Source organism: Salmo salar, chromosome 13, assembly GCF_965601325.2.
Source record: "Salmo salar chromosome 13, fSalSal1, whole genome shotgun sequence".
Taxonomy (NCBI): Eukaryota; Metazoa; Chordata; class Actinopteri; order Salmoniformes; family Salmonidae; genus Salmo; species Salmo salar.
The window spans coordinates 66,999,880-67,017,185 of NC_138303.1; the positions used below are offsets into that span (position 1 = coordinate 66,999,880).

Below are 17,306 nucleotides of genomic sequence, written 5' to 3' on the forward strand. Positions count from 1 at the left end.
GGCGGGTTTCAAACCGACAAGACCAGAGGAGGAGTAAACAGTGGCTGTGGTGGGTTGCTATTGGAAACCCCCTGAAAAATGAATCTTTCATAACTCTCACCTCGGTGAGTCGAGTCTGCATTAGCATCCCAGAGCTGATTCCCACTCCATGGCAGTGTGAGTGGGAGCCTACGTGGGCGGCCGTTGGGCTCCGAGCGGCCCGAGTGCAAGTCTACACAGGAGGGTTCAACTTCAAGAAGAGCAACATAAAAATATCTGATGTGTGGCTCCACGCTGTATGGCTGGGGCTGCTGTGTCTTTGCTATCTCAGTACCTGAGGTTGAGGGTTCAAATTGAAATGGGAAAACTGGCTACATGTGCTATAGTTAGTAATGAGGATATTTGAATGAATATGTTGTGCTGCTTAGTCTGTGGCTATACACTACAGTCTATTTCATGGAGGGTGATTCAGTTCAGAAAAGGAAACAGTTGAGGCAATCACCAGCAAACTGTTCTTATCCTCGAGAATGAGCAAAGAAACGGTTGCAAAGCTAGGTCACAATTTGTACAGCCAAGCACCTCTTGACTGAGATGGCAACCCCAAAAGAAATGGCAATAAAATACACAGCAACTTGGCTTTTTTTGACAACTATCAACCACCAACTCCAACAACTACATAGCAACCAATAGCACCGCAATGATCTGTCTCACTTAACAGTTGCTGATGTGGCTAACGTATGAATCCTGTATCGGTAGCGTGCTTCAGCCTTTGCCCTTTTAGCTGGCGTTAAATATAACTGAGGTAGCTACTGTCAGGAGAGAAAACAGGACAAGATAATTACCACACGCTCCAGTTTCCCTTGTCCTCCCTTTACCATTGTGATTTGTGCATAGTAATTAAAACATGAGAGCTGCTGGTATAAAGTTGCACACAGTGTGCATTAGCTTAGGGAATGTGCAAGGTGTTTGGGAGTGGGTCTTAACACTGCTGTTCTCATGTACATCAGCGGAGGTTGCTGAGGGGAGGATGTGTGTTTGATGAATTTGATACCGTTCCATCTATTCTGCACCAGCCTTTACCATGAGCCCGTCTTCCCCAATTAAAGGTGCCACCAACCTCCTGTGATGTACGTACAGTATGTGTGTGTTGGGGGGGGGGGGGGGGGGGTCTATGTGTATGTGTGAGAGAGAGAGACAGGAGAAAATAGAGATAAAGAGAGACAGTGAGAAAAAAAGGGTGGGCGGGCATACATACCTTTGTTGCAGTAGGAGCTATATCCTCCTAAAAGCTTTCCAAACAGATGAATCCCAACATGCAGTGTAAAGGTGTTCTGATGTGTTATTCTGCAAGACTGAACATCGCGAGTGCATTTCACTGTACACATTTTTAACCAGCAACAGTTCTGCATGGGAGACAAATTTGCTAGATTTAAAATATTTATTAGCCACAACACAAGGAAAGAAATCAAGCTGTTTAGGGCCTAAGGCAAGAAGAAGGTAACAAACTTGCTTCAATCGTTATTCCTCTATTTATTTGTTTTTCACAGCAATCAAACCAGCCAAACACCACACAGACTTTCACACTTGTCCGTTTTTACTGAACCATGTAGATACTTTACTTTTAATAAATATATATATATATATATCAGGGACAATCAAAGAAACAAAGTCAAGAAAAAAGTACAAAGAAAATGGTGCCATTGGGTCATCCCCCCCATAAATAACGAAACATTAACATAAATCAATACGTCACATACTGAGCAGTTCTATCAATTCTACTTCAATCAATTTCACTTTATTAGAGTGACACAAAACACACAAAGAAATGTACCTTTCTATTGTAAAATGTATATGATTATATAGCCAGTTAAGTGAGCACAAACATTTCCCAAATCAACTGTCCACCTTGCCATTACACTTGCTCTGGAAGGAGCAAAGTCCCACTTCATCCTTCAAATCCATCAAAACATACTTTTCACTTGAGTGCACTTGTTTTGTTTACAAAAAAAAATCATGGCGTGAAATATTATTTTGGGTCACAGACATTTACCCTGATACTAGTGGAGGAAGGGGAGTGTGTTTGTGAACAAGAGAGTATGTGTGAGTGTGTGTGTGTTAGTGAGAAGGAGAGAGTTCACTGATCAGGTACACCAAACCTACATCTAGTTAGTTCTATTTGTGTGATACGGTGACATTATTTCTCTTCATGAATACAGGTCTTGATATTGCAGTAGCGTGTGTGTTTCTGCCTGGATCCGTGACCTCACAGTACAGGAACCTCTCTCTCTCCCCTCTACTTCTGCTCCCGTCGCTTCTGAAAAGTATGCACACAACATGCATGCACACACACACACACACACACACACACACACACACACACACACACGGCATCACAGGGTTTAATGGCAGGATATGAATGGGTCAAACTCATCAAACTCATAATGATGGCTATCTAAAAGACAGCTTTTAAAAGGTTCACTTGATGATGAGAGCATATTACCACCAGGACTTTAGCAACAAAATAAAGAAAGAAACAAAAGAAACAAACAAACAAAAGAAAGACAGAAAGCTAGAAACAAAGCTAGAAACAAAAAAAAGCTTTTTTGAACATGAATGACGCAGGTCAATCCTAGATGCGCACCTTTAAATCTGTATTGCTAAAAGTTATGAGGAGAGGACATTATGACACCAAAAGTGTAGGATGTCCAAAGAAAATATATTCTAAATATTCACTCTATTATACCTAACCATCATGGTGTTTTAGCAAATGTTATGAAGTAAATAATATTATGAAAAACTGTCAGACATGATGCTATAACTTAAATTATAGAAAATATTGTATGTGCAAAACTCCTCGTCGTCTTCAAATATACAGTATGTGACTGGTGTGAGCGTTCATTACTCAGTGGAGATCTTGCACTCTCATGACATAAACTGGATGTCATCTGTATTATTGCCTAGCAACATGCAATTAAGTCTGCATCGCTCAGAAAGCTTTTTCCCCATCTGGGGATTGGATGATAGGAGGCTGGCTGGGTTACTGATTCCTTGTGGAACACACGCAGTAGATTTGGCAGAGGGTAGCTTGGGGAGAAGAATGAAGTGGGCAGCTTTGGAAAAACAATCCACTACAGTCAGGACGGCGGTGTTGCCATCAGACGGGGAGACCCGGGGTTCGGCTGGGAACACTGCGCCTCACAAACCTGCTTCCCTATTCCCCTGCCGTTGCCAGGCACGAGGTGGGAAGGATGGTCTCAGGTTCCGGGGTTGTACCCGTGGGGCTATAGCAGCGTGACAGCGCATCCGGCTTGACATTCTTGGATCCCGGCTGGTATGAGAGGGAGAAGTTGAACCGGGTGAACAGCAGGGCCCATTAGCTTGCGTGGAATTGAGGCGTGGAGATATTCCAGGTTCGTCCACACAATGAACGGATGTTTTGCCCCATCCAGCCAGTGCCTTCACTCCTCCAATGCCATCTTCACCACAAGAAGCTCACGATTCCCCACATCATATTTCCTCTCTGTGGTGTTGAGGCAGTGGGAGAAGAAGGCACAGGGATGTAACTTGAGGTCCAGGGCAGATCGCCGGGACAGGACAGCCCCCACTCTGAAATCCGAAGCATCGCCCTCCACCACGAACTGGCGGGACGGGTCAGGATGAACCAAGATGGGAGCTGTGGTGAAGCGGTGTTTGAGATCCTGTAATGCCCGGTCAGCAGTTGGGGACCACGTGAACAGAACCTTGGGAGAGGTGAGTGCAGACAGGGGGGAAGCCAAGGTGCTTAGCCGCGGATAAAGCGGCGATAAAAGTTGGCGAATCCCAGGCACGTTGCAGCTGTACTCTGGATGTAGGCTGGGGCCAATCCACCACCACTCTCACCTTCCCGGGATCCAGCTGTACACTCCTTGCAGCTATGTTGTAACCAAGAAAGGGATGATGGAGTGATGGAATTTGCACTTCTCTGCTTTTACAAAAAGCTGGTTCTCCAGGAGGCATTGGAGAACCTGTCAGACGTGGAGCACGTGTTCTTGGATGGAGTGGGAGAAGATGAGGATGTCATCGAGGTAGACGAAGACAAACCGGTTCAACATGTCACGGAAAACATCATTAACCAGAGCCGGGAACACAGCAGGGGCATTGATAAAACCAAATGGCATGACCAGATACTCGTAGTGACCACTGGCCGTGTTGAAGGCAGTCTTCCACTCGTCCCCTTCCCGTATCGGCACAAGGTGGTAGGCGTTCCGTAGGTCCAGCTTGGAGAACACGGTGACCACCTGGAGCAGCTCGAAGACCGATGAGATGAGAGGTAGTGGGTAGCGGTTCTTCACCGTGTTGTCATTGAGACCCCGGTAGTCAATGCATGGGTGGAGGGTTTTGTCCTTCTTTTCCACAAAGAACCCGTCGCTGGCGGGGGAGGCAGACGGACAGATGAACCCTGCAGCTAGGGGGTCCTCAATGTAGGTCTCCAAAGCCTCGTTCTCCGGACCCGGCAGAGTACATTCATCCCCGTGGCGGAGTGGTACCTCTGAGAAAGTCAATTCAGCAGTCATATGGTCGGTGCGGCGGTAGCAAAGTGGCCCGGGCCTTACTGAACACCTCCCGGAGGTCCTGGTACAACGCGGGAATGGCAGAGAGGTCCGAGCAACTTCCGAGCCCCCAGGAAAACATCCTGTGGCAGGCTGCGCTGACTTCATACAATGGGCATGGCAGAATGGGCTCCGGCCCATGATGGCACCAGCAGACCAGTCAATGAGGGGATTGTGTTGCTGGAGCCAGGAGAATCCCAATAACACGGGAACCTGAGGAGACTTAATGTGCAGGAATAGCATCATCTCACTGTGGTTCCCTGACACACATATGTTGATGGGGGTGGTATTGTGGGTGACCCGGTCGATAGAGCGCCCGTCCAGTGCTCTAACGTCCATGGGAATGGAGAGGGGCTGAATGGGGATGTCCAGCTCGGAAGTCGGGGTAGCGTCCATAAAGCTCTCATCGGCCCCAGTCAATGATTATCCAGAGATATTTCAACTCCCACACAGCAAAATGGCATGAAAAGGGGTGTGAGTAAGGGGAGAGGAAAAGTTCTCTGTATGGCCTACCAGAGTACTAACTCCTACCGGTGAGCCTGGTCTTTTAGTGGACAGGTGGAGACGAAATGACCAGTAGTCCCACAATACAGGCAACTCTTAGTGTGAAGCCTGTATAGACGTTCAGCTGGAAACAACCTAGCTCTGCCTAGTTTCATAGGCTCAGGAAGAGGTGAATCGGCAGTCTTTGGAGACTCTCGGGGGAACTATGGTAGCCTCGGGTTCTCTTGGCAACGGAGCCGTCGGGGACTTCCAGGATGCCTCGGAGGTGAGGTGGAATTCTTGGACGGGCGAGTGAAATCCATTCTCCTTCAATTCGTTCACGTAGTCGCCCATCGATCCGAATGGTCAAGGCGATGAGCGAGTTGAGATCTGTTGGTAGTTCCTGGGCTGCAAGCTCGTCCTTTACTTCCTCCGATATTCCGTGCAGGAACATGTTGAACAGCGCTTCCGGGTTCCAGCTGCCAAAAGGTAGAAATCCACTGCATAGTCTGCTACACTGCAGGAGTCAAGTCGAAGCAACTTCCGGACAGCCTCTCTCCCAGACAATGGAGCCTCGAAAACGTTCTTTACCTCTACCACGAACTCCTCCAGACTGAAGCATACGGCCGACTGTTGTTCCCATACTGCCATAGCCCAGGCGAGAGCCCTCCTGGACATCAGCGTGATGAGGTACGCCATCTTAAAGTGGTCCAACGGGAAGGAGGAGGGCTGCAGCTCAATGATGAGGGAACACTGAGCCATAATTGATGCTCAATAGACCCTCAATTTCCCTCCTAAGACCAAAGTTCTTAACCTTATCCCTCTCTCTTACAGCTATTGGGCTGTCTTTCGACAACTTGTACTACACCCATATACATTTCTGTCAACATTGATGAAAATTACAGTTTTTATTTCTGATTCTGATTAGGGTTACAAAATTCTGATAACTTTCCCAGAATTCCCAGGGTTTCCATAATATTCTGTTAATTCTGGGAAAGTTACCAGCATTTTGGCAAACTAATTCTGCTAAAGCTTTCACCTCCTCCCTGGGTTTGTCTTCCTTCATTTTCTTGCGAGTCATGTGACCACGGAAGCTGGCCTGGATCTTGGCAGCAGCCTTGTTGGCCTCGGGGTCATCCAAGGGGATGTCCATGATGTCTTCCTCGTGGGTCTTGGGACACCCGTCCTGAGAGGGACAAACAACACAGTTGGGGTCAGTTCCACTTCAATTCAGTCAATTCAGTAAACTGAAATTCCAATTCAATGGTTTTTCTCATTTAAACAACAAGGCCAATATCAGCTGTTCTCATCCCATTCGCTGATTGACTGTTGTACAATTTGAAAGACAGCCTGGGTGCCAGTCTGTCTCTGCTTTAGACAACTTGTTGCTGTCAAGCCATAAAATGGAAGGCAACGTGTAATTCTGAATAGAGTAACAGATTCTCAGGCTATAAAAAAGCTAGTTGTCTATACAGTTGTGGCAAAATACACTGCTCAAAAAAATTAAGGGAACACTTAAACAACACAATGTAACTCCAAGTCAATCACACTTCTGTGAAATCAAACTGTCCACTTAGGAAGCATCACTGATTGACAATAAATTTCACATGCTGTTGTGCAAATGGAATAGACAACAGGTGGAAATTATAGGCAATAAGCAAGACACCCCCAATAAAGGAGTGGTTCTGCAGGTGGTGACCACAGACCACTTCTCAGTTCCTATGCTTCCTGGCTGATGTTTTGGTCACTTTTGAATGCTGGCGGTGCTTTCACTCTAGTGGTAGCATGAGACGGAGTCTACAACCCACACAAGTGGCTCAGGTAGTGCAGCTCATCCAGGATGGCACATCAATGCGAGCTGTGGCAAGAAGGTTTGCTGTGTCTGTCAGCGTAGTGTCCAGAGCATGGAGGCGCTACCAGGAGACAGGCCAGTACATCAGGAAACGTGGAGGAGGCCGTTGGAGGGCAACAACCCAGCAGCAGGACCGCTACCTCCGCCTTTGTGCAAGGAGGAGCAGGAGGAGCACTGTCAGAGCCCTGCAAAATGACCTCCAGCAGGCCACAAATGTGCATGTGTCTGCTCAAATGGTCAGAAACAGACTCCATGTGGGTGGTATGAGGGCCCGACGTCCACAGGTGGGGCTTGTGCTTACAGCCCAACACCGTGCAGGACGTTTGGCATTTGCCAGAGAACACCAAGATTGGCAAATTCGCCACTGGTGCCCTGTGCTCTTCACAGATGAAAGCAGGTTCACACTGAGCACGTGACAGACGTGACAGAGTCTGGAGACGCAGTGGCGGACATTCTGCTGCCTGCAACATCCTCCAGCATGACCGGTTTGTCGGTGGGTCAGTCATGGTGTGGGGTGGCATTTCTTTGGGGGGCCGCACAGCCCTCCATGTGCTCGCCATAGGTAGCCTGACTGCCATTAGGCACCGAGATGAGATCCTCAGACCCCTTGTGAGACCATATGTTGGTGCGGTTGGCCCTGGGTTCCTCCTAATGCAAGACAATGCTAGACCTCATGTGGCTGGAGTGTGTCAGCAGTTCCTGCAAGAGGAAGGCATTGATGCTATGGACTGGTCCGCCCGTTCCCTAGACCTGAATCCAATTGAGCACATCTGGGACATCATGTCTCGCTCCATCCACCAATGCCACGTTGCACCACAGACTGTCTAGGAGTTGGCGGATGCTTTAGTCCAGGTCTGGGAGGAGATCCCTCAGGAGACCATCCGCCACCTCATAAGGAGCATGCCCAGGCGTTGTAGGGAGGTCATACAGGCACGTGGAGGCCACACACACTACTGAGCCTCATTTTGACTTGTTTTAAGGACATTACATCAAAGTTGGATCAGCCTGTAATGTGGTTTTCCACTTTAATTTTGAGTGTGACTCCAAATCCAGACCTCCATGGGTTGATAAATTGGATTTCCATTGATTATTTTTGTGTGATTTTGTTGTCAGCACATTCAACTATGTAAAGAAAAAAGTATTTAATAAGATTATTTCTTTCATTCAGATCTAGGATGTGTTATTTTAGTGTTCCCTTTATTTTTTTGAGCAGTGTATATTCATACCGTTGCACTTTTCTTAATAAGTAATTACCTATTTCTTCTCAAATAAGTTGAAATCAAAAAAAAAAAAAGCTTTTGGTCACCACACCTTGTTATTGCATTTTCAACATTGCAGAAGCTATTTTTTTTTTGTAAACTTAAGTTTCCAATTTAAATTAAACAAATAAGAAGTTTATTCCAAAACATGATATCCACAAATGTTTCACATATTTCCATCAGAACTGATTCCTTATGGGTACCTTAATATGTGTGTAAAATATGACTGTTCTCAGATGTTTAATTAAATGATTTTAGATGTTTATGAAAATATGTTTTTTTTGCAAAGCGCTATATTTATATTGTTTTGCTAGAATGGAATGTTCGTATCCTGTATATTTGACTGATATGTGGTTGTCTCACCTAGCTATCTTAAGATGAAGGTACTTACTGTAAATTACTCTGGATAAGAGCATCTGCTAAATTATTAAAATGTCAAATGTAAATGTTTTACATACAGATCTCATATTACTATTGATGACACAAATGTATCATTTGCACAGTTCTTTACACATTTTTTTTGTTATTTATTACATTTGACTGCGTAAAACCTAGCAATACTAGGTGAGGCGGATATATAGCATTTAGCAAAAAAACATGATTATTTGTCTCCCTGAAATGAAACCATCAAGTGATAGATTTTAAACAAATACATGTCTGTCATTGAACAATCACATGCCATGATTTTAAATAGTGAAAAAACACACCAATCTCTTTCATAACTTTTTTAAACAACAAAAGCGAATTTACAAACATTTCTGAAAATGGATATATAGCGTTTTGGAATTTAAAACTTCTTAGGGATAGGCGTCCCATCAATGGGACAGTTGTAAATCATGCTGCACCGTGTGTCACAATCGCAGATTTTAGAGAAACAACACATGTCGGTAAATATAAGTGTCTTATATCGGCTGATAGCTTAAATTCTTGTTAATATAACTGCACTGTCCAATTTACAGTAGCTATTACTGCAAAAAAATGCCATGCTATTGTTTGAGGAGAGCTCCTAACAACAAAAACTTTTTTCACCGCGATAGGTTTGATAAATTCACCTCTGAAGGTGAAATGTGTCACGACTTCCGCCGAAGTCGGTCCCTCTCCTTGTTCGGGCGACGTTCGGTGGTCGACATCACCGGCCTTCTAGCCATCGCCAATCCACTTTTCATTTTCCATTTGTTTTGTCTTTGTCTTACACACCTGGTTTCAATTCCCCAATTACTTGTTCATTATTTAACCCTCTGTTCCCCCATGTTTGTTTGTGAGTAATTGTTTGTATGTAATACGGTCCGTTATGTGGGCTCGCTTTATTGTATTATATTTGTCTATCTTTTAGTAAATTACGTTTATTTACTCATATCTGCTGTCCTGCGCCTGACTCCTCTACACAAGCTACACACAGACCACATTACAAAATGTGTACTTACATTCTGAAATCTTGCTCTGATTTATCATCCAAAGGGTCCCAGAGATAACATGAAGTGTCATTTTGTTAGATAAAATCCCTTTTCATATCCTAAAAAGGTCCATATAGCATGCACAGTCGATTTTATATTTCCACTCGTTCAATTTGCAAAGAAAGGAAGCTGTGAAAATCTAACCCTAAACGTTGTTTCAACCATTCAAATCACATTCGTATTTATTCCTCAGAGATCCTAGAACGTAACCAGACTTCACTATATTATTAGGAGTATAGTATATGCTATAAGACACCAAATTTGGTTAGAGAGCGACGCCATCATGGCATGCCGATGACGCGGGCGGTCTTCACTTGATTGACTGTAACTTTGTCGAATAAGTACCAATCGGGGTCAAACAAAGCTAGCTAGATAGCCAATGAGCTGGGCTTTATGGGAGCATCTGTCACAAAATGTTGCTGTTAACCTTGCATATCCTTGCTTCAGGGCCTGAGCTACAGGCTGTTAGATTTGGGTATGTCATTTTAGGGGAAAATTAAAAAAAAATTTTTTAAATAAACTCTTCATAAAGACAAATTATTGACTCCCCGGAACGAGTACTTGGTTGCACAGCCAACGGCCAAGATAACAGCAGACAAACGCTTCTTGTAACCATCTGTAACGCCCTGGCCATAGAGAGGGGTTTTTGTTCTTTATTTTGGTTAGGCCAGGGTGTTACAATGGGTGGGCGTTCTATGTTCATTTTTCTATGTTTTTGTATTTCTTTGTTTTGGGCCGTGTGTGGCTCCCAATCAGGCACAGCTGAAGTTCATTGATGCTGATTAGGAGTCACACATAAGGAGCCTGTTTTTCCTTTGGGTTTTGTGGGGGATTGTTTTCTGTTTAGTGTAGTTCCTGACAGAACTGTTGGCTGCCGTTTCTTTTCGTGTTTTGTTATTAGTGTTCTATTCGGTCTATTAAAAGTCTCATGATGAACACATCCTCCGCTGCACCTTGGTCTCCTCTTTCCACCAACGACGGTCGTTACACCATCAATACACTTTTTAGTAGCAAACTGCTCTGATTCTTCAATGTTTTGAGGGGTGCCCTCCACCAACTGCTGTTTTCAGATCGCGCCATAGGTTTTGGATGTAATTCAGATCTGGACTCTTCGCTGGTCACTCCAGAACAGTCCAACATCTAGTCTCAAACCATTCCTGGGTGCTTTTTTATGTGTGTTTGGGGTCATTGTCCTGTTGTAATACCAACAACCTTCAATTGAGATGCATCTTGTGGGCAACCCCACAGCATTATCAACCCTCCTCCATCTTTGATTGTAGGGAGGGTGTTCTTTTCATTGAATGCTTCATTTGGTCGTCACTAAACACAGCGCTGATATGTATTGCCAAAGAGTTGTAATTTTGTTCCATTGGTCCACAGAACATTTCCCCCAGGATTTAGGCTTGTTTAGGTGGGTTCATGAGAAGTTCAATCACGCTTTCTTGTGTCTTCTTCAGCAGTGGGGTCTTCCTCACAGCAACCTTCCTCGGGGGCGGCAGGTAGCCTAGTGGTTAGAGCATTGGGCCAGTAACTGAAAGGTTGCTGGATTGAATCCCCGAGCTGACAAGGTAAAAATCTGTCATTCTGCCCCTGAACAAGGCAGTTAACCCACTGTTCACCTGTAGGCCGTCATTGTAAATAAGAATATGTTCTTAACTGACTTGCCTAGTTAAATAAATACAATTCCTGTGTTTACCAATGACCAAATTAAGCATTGAAAGAAAAGAGGGGTTGCTTTGCTGTCTCTGGTACTGGGGGCCTTGAATGTGTGCAAGACATCATGAAATAAGCAGATTGTCAAGGTGTTTTAGAGTGCAATGTTCAATCCAGTGTCCAAAAACTATGTAGAATGTTGTGGGTCTTCCAGCAGGACAACCCCAAACAAATATCAAAAGCACCCTGGAATGGTTCATGATGAAATGCTGGAGTGGACAGCGAAGAGTCCATATCTGAATGATATCCATAATCTATGGCAAGAGCTGAAAACAGAAGTTGGTGGAGGGCACCTCTCAAACATTGAAGAATTAGAGAAGTTTGCTGCTGAAGAGTGGGACAAAATGCCAGTAGAAAGGTGCAGCAAGCTCATTGATTGCTGGAAAAAGTATTTGTTGGCAGTTATCTTTGCCAAAGGCTGTGCATCCAAGTAGCTAGCTCCAGGATACCAATAATTTGGTCCATGCCATTTGTCTTTATGTTCTAAGTTACAATTGTAAATTTAAGTTTACAAATATAAAATTGGTTCTGCAATGTTGAAAATCCAATAACAAGGTGTAGAGACAAACATTTTTTTTTTTTAAATTTCAGCTTATTTTAGAAGAAATAGGGATTTATTTAAGTACAGTGCAAGGGTGCCAATATATTTGGCGGCAACTGTATCTGCCTAGGGCAGCTGTAACTTACAGCTGATAAACGTTTAAGTTGCTATCTAGCTCTGATAAGATGGTTTGATGGTCCGATATTGAAAGTTTGAATATGTATGATCTGCCTAAAGGAGAGTTGGGCAAGAAGTACGGCTATGAGTCAAGTGGACCAAATATTCTACTCCATGTAATGAGGTATAATTTCCAAACACTTTGATACAAATGAAAGTGGCACACAAATGGTGCTCAGAATTTACTTAAAATAGAAAAGAAAATAGAAAAGACATCCGAATGACAAGGGCTAGAACACAGTTTTGGTATTATCAGGAATCAAGGTGAAACCCAAGTGCAGACTGTGTGAAGTAACAATGTTTATTGTAACCACAGGGGAAGGCAAACGACAGGTCAAGGCAGGCTGGAGTCAATAATCCAGAGCAGAGGCCAAGGTACAGGACTGCAGGCAGGGTCAGGTCAGGCAGAGGTTGGTAATCCAGAGGTGGAGCAAAGGTACAGGACGGCAGGCAGGCTCAGGGTCAGAGACAGGCAGTGGTCAGGCAGGCAAAAGTCAAAAACCAGGAGGACGAGAAAAAGAGAGACTAGGGAAAAACAGGAGCTGAGACAAAATGCTGGTAGGCTTGAACAAACAAGACGAACTGGCAACAGACAGACAGAAAACACAAGTATAAATACACAGGGGATAATGGGGAAGACGGGCAACATGGAGGGGGGTGGAGACAAGCATAAGGACAGGTGAAACAGATCAGGGCGTGACAGTAACCCACCCCTCTAGGGACACCACCTGGCGTCCTACCTGGGCGCATACCTGGTTGAGCGGGGTGCCGGCGCTGGAATTCAGAGATGAGGCCTGGGTCCAGGATGTCCCTAGTGGAGACCCAGCACCTCTCCTCCAGGCCATAACCCTCCCAGTCAACCAGGTACTGGAATCCCCTGCCCCGAGGTCGAACCTTCAGGAGGCGTCTCACCATGTACGCCGGGCTGCTGTCGATGAGACGAGGGAGAGGGGTGGGCCTGGAAACAGGAGACTAGGGGCAGTCAGTTATGATTTTAACTCTAGACACAGAAAAGGTAGGAAAAATACAGAGGGTACGGGGCAACAGAGGACGAAAAGCAGAGGGGCTAATGATCTTGGAGCGGGGGGGAAAAGGTCTCGGCTTCTGGGCCAGTAGCCGTGGCACTATAGCGGCGTGCCAGCACTTCAGGCTTGACCTTCTTGGATACCGGTCAGTGCTGTGGAAGCGAAGTGGCCTGGGCCTTACTGAACCCCTCCTGGAGGTCTTGCTACTCTGCGGAGCAATTTCCAAGCCCCCAGGACAGGCAGAGCTGACTTCAGGTAATGAGTGTGGCAGGATGGGCTCCAGCCCACGTGGCACCAGTAGCACAGTCAATGGAGGGATTGTGTCGCTGGAGCCAAGAGAATCCCAATACCACGGGAACCCGCGGAGACTCAACCAGCAGGAATTGGATCGTCTCGCTGTGGTTCCCCAACACTCGTAGGTTGACAGGGGTGGTCTGGTGGGTGACCCAGCCTATAGAGTGCCCGTCCAGCGCTCTAACACCCATGGGAATGAAGAGGGGTTGAGTGGGGATGCCCAGCTCGGACGCCAGGGTAACGTCCATGAGACTCACATCGGCCCCAGAGTCAATGAGTACCTGGAGAGACTTGGACTGGTCGCCCCACTGCAGGGTGGCATGAAGAGGGGGGCAAGTAAGGGGAGAATAACAATTATCTTTAAGACCCACCATAGTACTCACTCCAACGAATGAGCTGGGTCTCTTGAAGGGACAGGTAGACACACAATGACCGACAGTACCACAATACAGACAACTCTGGGTGGTTAGTCTGTGTACGCGTTCAACTGGAGGCAGCCTAGCCCTGCCGAGCTGCATCGGCTCGGGAAGGGGCAACTCGGCAGGAACTCGGAGGAACTCGGGTAACCTCGGATCCTCTCGGGGACTTCCAGAGTTCATCAGATGCAATGTGGGATCCTTGAGTGAGTGAGCGAGTGAGTGAGTGAGTCCTACGTTCCCGTAACCGTCCATCGATCCGGATGGAGACAAGCACAAGGACAGGTGAAACCGATCAGGGCGTGACAGGTATAGTATAACAGTAGATAGGCTATCACATATACCTGCTTATCAACTTGTAGTGATCATTCGGGACACGTAAAATATAATGTAATCGATATTAATAACCTATACCCTAAAAGATATATAAAAAGGAAATACTAATATGTAAATGTATCATTCCATACAAATAACATACAGTGACATGAAACACTGTACCGTCATATCATTGCGGACAGGATAAACAGACTGTCTCATAGAGTACATTGTTCAACTCTAAGGAATATGCTTAGGAACAGAATCCCTCATGCTTTGTTTATAAGCACACAAGCCTCCTGTGCTCTGTCTGTGCCTCTCCACCCAGGTCCTATGGGGTCTTCAGTTTCCATCAGCACGTCTATTTCCTCTTGGCTGTTAGGGGATGGCTACGTCCCAAATGGCATCATATTCCCTATATAGTGCACTACTTTGACCAGAGCCCTGGTCAAAAGTAGTGCACAATATAGGGAATAGGGTGCCATTTTGGACACAGATGATGTTTCAGTGTCAGGGAATCAGAGGCCAGAAGACTTCCTCGTACAATGCGGCTTGCTTGACATGAAGGTAGTTTAGTGAAATGAAATGAAAGCAACATCCTCGGGTGAGTTTCATGTACTATAACTAAGCCGAGGAAACCAAGGGTATGTTAGACACGAAGTGTGGCCTAAACTATCTGACTTTTACAGAGGCAAACCACTCTAGTGGGGGATGTTTCCTTTTCTTGATATTGGCCTCTAACACTTTACTTAAAGACAAATTATATAATGAATTATGGTGCATTAATAATGCATAAGGCATTATGCATTATTGACATAAGCACATATGACCCCTTATGTCTTAGCATTATTTCACAATAATCCTGAATAATCAGCCATATTGAGTAAAGCATAGCATGTTATGACTGCGTAATTAAACATGATAAGGGCTCATACATACTTACAACAAGTTATAATGCATTATACCCGTTGACCTGAGTTAATTCAATTATCTGGTCACATAACCAAAACCAAAGACAAAAGAGGGATTTGACTAGTGGTTATAACTGAAATATATCGGTGGCAGTTACATTTGCCAAGAACCATTGTTCATTGTTCACTTTAACAAACACATTTCTTAGAGTATACTATAAATGGAAACAAGAGATTAAAGAGGGTATATTTAAGTTGAGTGTCACACCAGCTCTTTTCAAAATTTCAATAGAATGCTCTCGGGCGGAAACACAACAAATGATGTACTCTAGCTTAAAAAATCCAAGCTCTGTCAATATATACACTTTTAATGTAATTATCAATCATTGTCCAAGTCATCTCTGACAATATGGATCTTCAAACTATGCAGGTCAAATGACTGGTAAGAGTTAGTATGCAAATTACCATCTGTCTACTCAGTCACAAGCACACGGTAGCAAGTCTTCAAATTATACACAGATAATTGCTGTTTCTCGAAAACTCGAAAGTCTAGGGTCCTCCCACAAACAGACAACCTTCAAGCCCACGCAGTTCAGCAAGGATGAGTTTTGTAGTGTACCAACTGGTGCTATCCATACCAGATTTTTTTGTTGTCGCAAGAAATCCTCCAACCCTACTGAATATATTTATCTCCCTTTGCCTAAGTCCCAATAGAATAAGTTGCTTATTTTGGATTGTTTTTGAAGATCTCATATTCTAAAATGATTCACAGAGTACAATTCAGTGAGTACAACGTGGTCTCAGGGCAATTCGTATTATTCTGTACGTAAATCTGTGACACCCCATTTAGTGTGATGTACGTTATGTTATATTATAAATGGAATAGCGAACGTACAATATCCGAATTATAGGACATATAGTGTCTTACGTCTTATTTGGTTATACAATAACATACGAATTGGATGTTGTTCCTTCTTATACATCTTGGAAGAAGTATTGTATTACACATCTTTTTCTGAGACCAGGTTGCTTGTTGCGGGTAACACCAAATAACATTTTAACTTAGTCAGAATAATTGAGTCAGAATCACTATGAAATGATAATAAGACATTATAAGGTGTGATACATGCTTATGACAAGTCTTACGCTGCATTATAACACAGTTAAACATCATATCTGCATTATCGCACAAACCAGTCATTGGAGTAAGCTTGGATTTTCATGAGTGATTTGCATGTGCCTGTGCTTATTATACTAAAGCTCAATAAGCTACCCACAAGGTATTTTCCCCTATCAAATATTGTCACTTCTCATCCTATCTTTCCAATAATTATCAAGCAAATGAACATTGGACTGAAAATGACATACAGCTGAAAACACAGTTGACTAAAACAGTACAAAAACAGAATGTAAAATAAATACATCTGAGTAGTTAAACAGGTCTCTCAACAGTTCTATGCACATTTGATATGAAAATAATCACATAATGCCAGTCTGAGCCTGCAGCTGCTCTCCCACCTTCATGATTAGCAGGCTAACCCAGCCAATAACTACAATGTCTCATCATTGTTTCTAAATGGATCCACATTTGTGGTGCAATTTTGCGTTGAGTCACAGGTCAGCTTTTGTTTTGGAGAGCAAAAATGCACCGACTTTGGAACGCCAATTTACTTGGACTAAACTGTGCTTGGATGCCTGAATGTTGTTTTATCAGATTTATTTAGGCCTACTATATCCATTATTTCAACTTGTCTCCCGTTATTTTCATTATAAAATACATCTAACAAAGTATCCTAAAACATAAGAAATAAAGTTCAACATTTTAAATGCTTGCACTTCATAATTTTTACAAAATAGCCTAGATCGATACTTACATTTAGACATTCCATTGCGAGAGAATGGAAAACAGAATGGTTTATATTTATGAACAATCCCCGTCTCCGTTCGTGCGCTTCTCTCCCGTGCCTCTTATACTCCTGTATGGCAGTACCTGTGTGAAGCTAGCCACAATAGTAACATTTGCGGTTCGCCATCAAAATAAAAGTCCCCTAATGAAAGTGATTCAAATGGATACATTAGCTTACGCACATTCATTCTCCAATCAGCTGCTAGCTGTGCAGGAACGACCTCTGACGTTATCCTTGCTCTGCCCTATGATCACAAAACAAAACATTACAAAAGTGTAAGCAGAAGTTGTGGTTATGAGTAATTAAAAGCATTGATGGGAATATCACATATGAACAGAAAATATCTATTGTAGAATGAATTTTCCCTCATAACCCTCATAATAATACATAC

The 17,306-nt window shown here is 44.1% G+C and overlaps 1 protein-coding gene across 1 annotated transcript; it reads right to left on the minus strand.

The window, feature by feature from the left end:
• Positions 1-1,821: 1,821 nt before the first annotated feature.
• On the minus strand, positions 1,822-17,032 carry nrgna (neurogranin (protein kinase C substrate, RC3) a). The gene is made up of 3 exons (XM_014137124.3): positions 16,883-17,032; positions 6,091-6,237; positions 1,822-2,293 (listed from the first exon to the last, which is right to left on the minus strand). Exons 1-3 carry the CDS (start codon positions 16,895-16,897, stop codon positions 2,273-2,275), a joined length of 183 nt encoding a protein of 60 aa, XP_013992599.1. The 5' UTR covers positions 16,898-17,032; the 3' UTR covers positions 1,822-2,272.
• Positions 17,033-17,306: the final 274 nt, after the last annotated feature.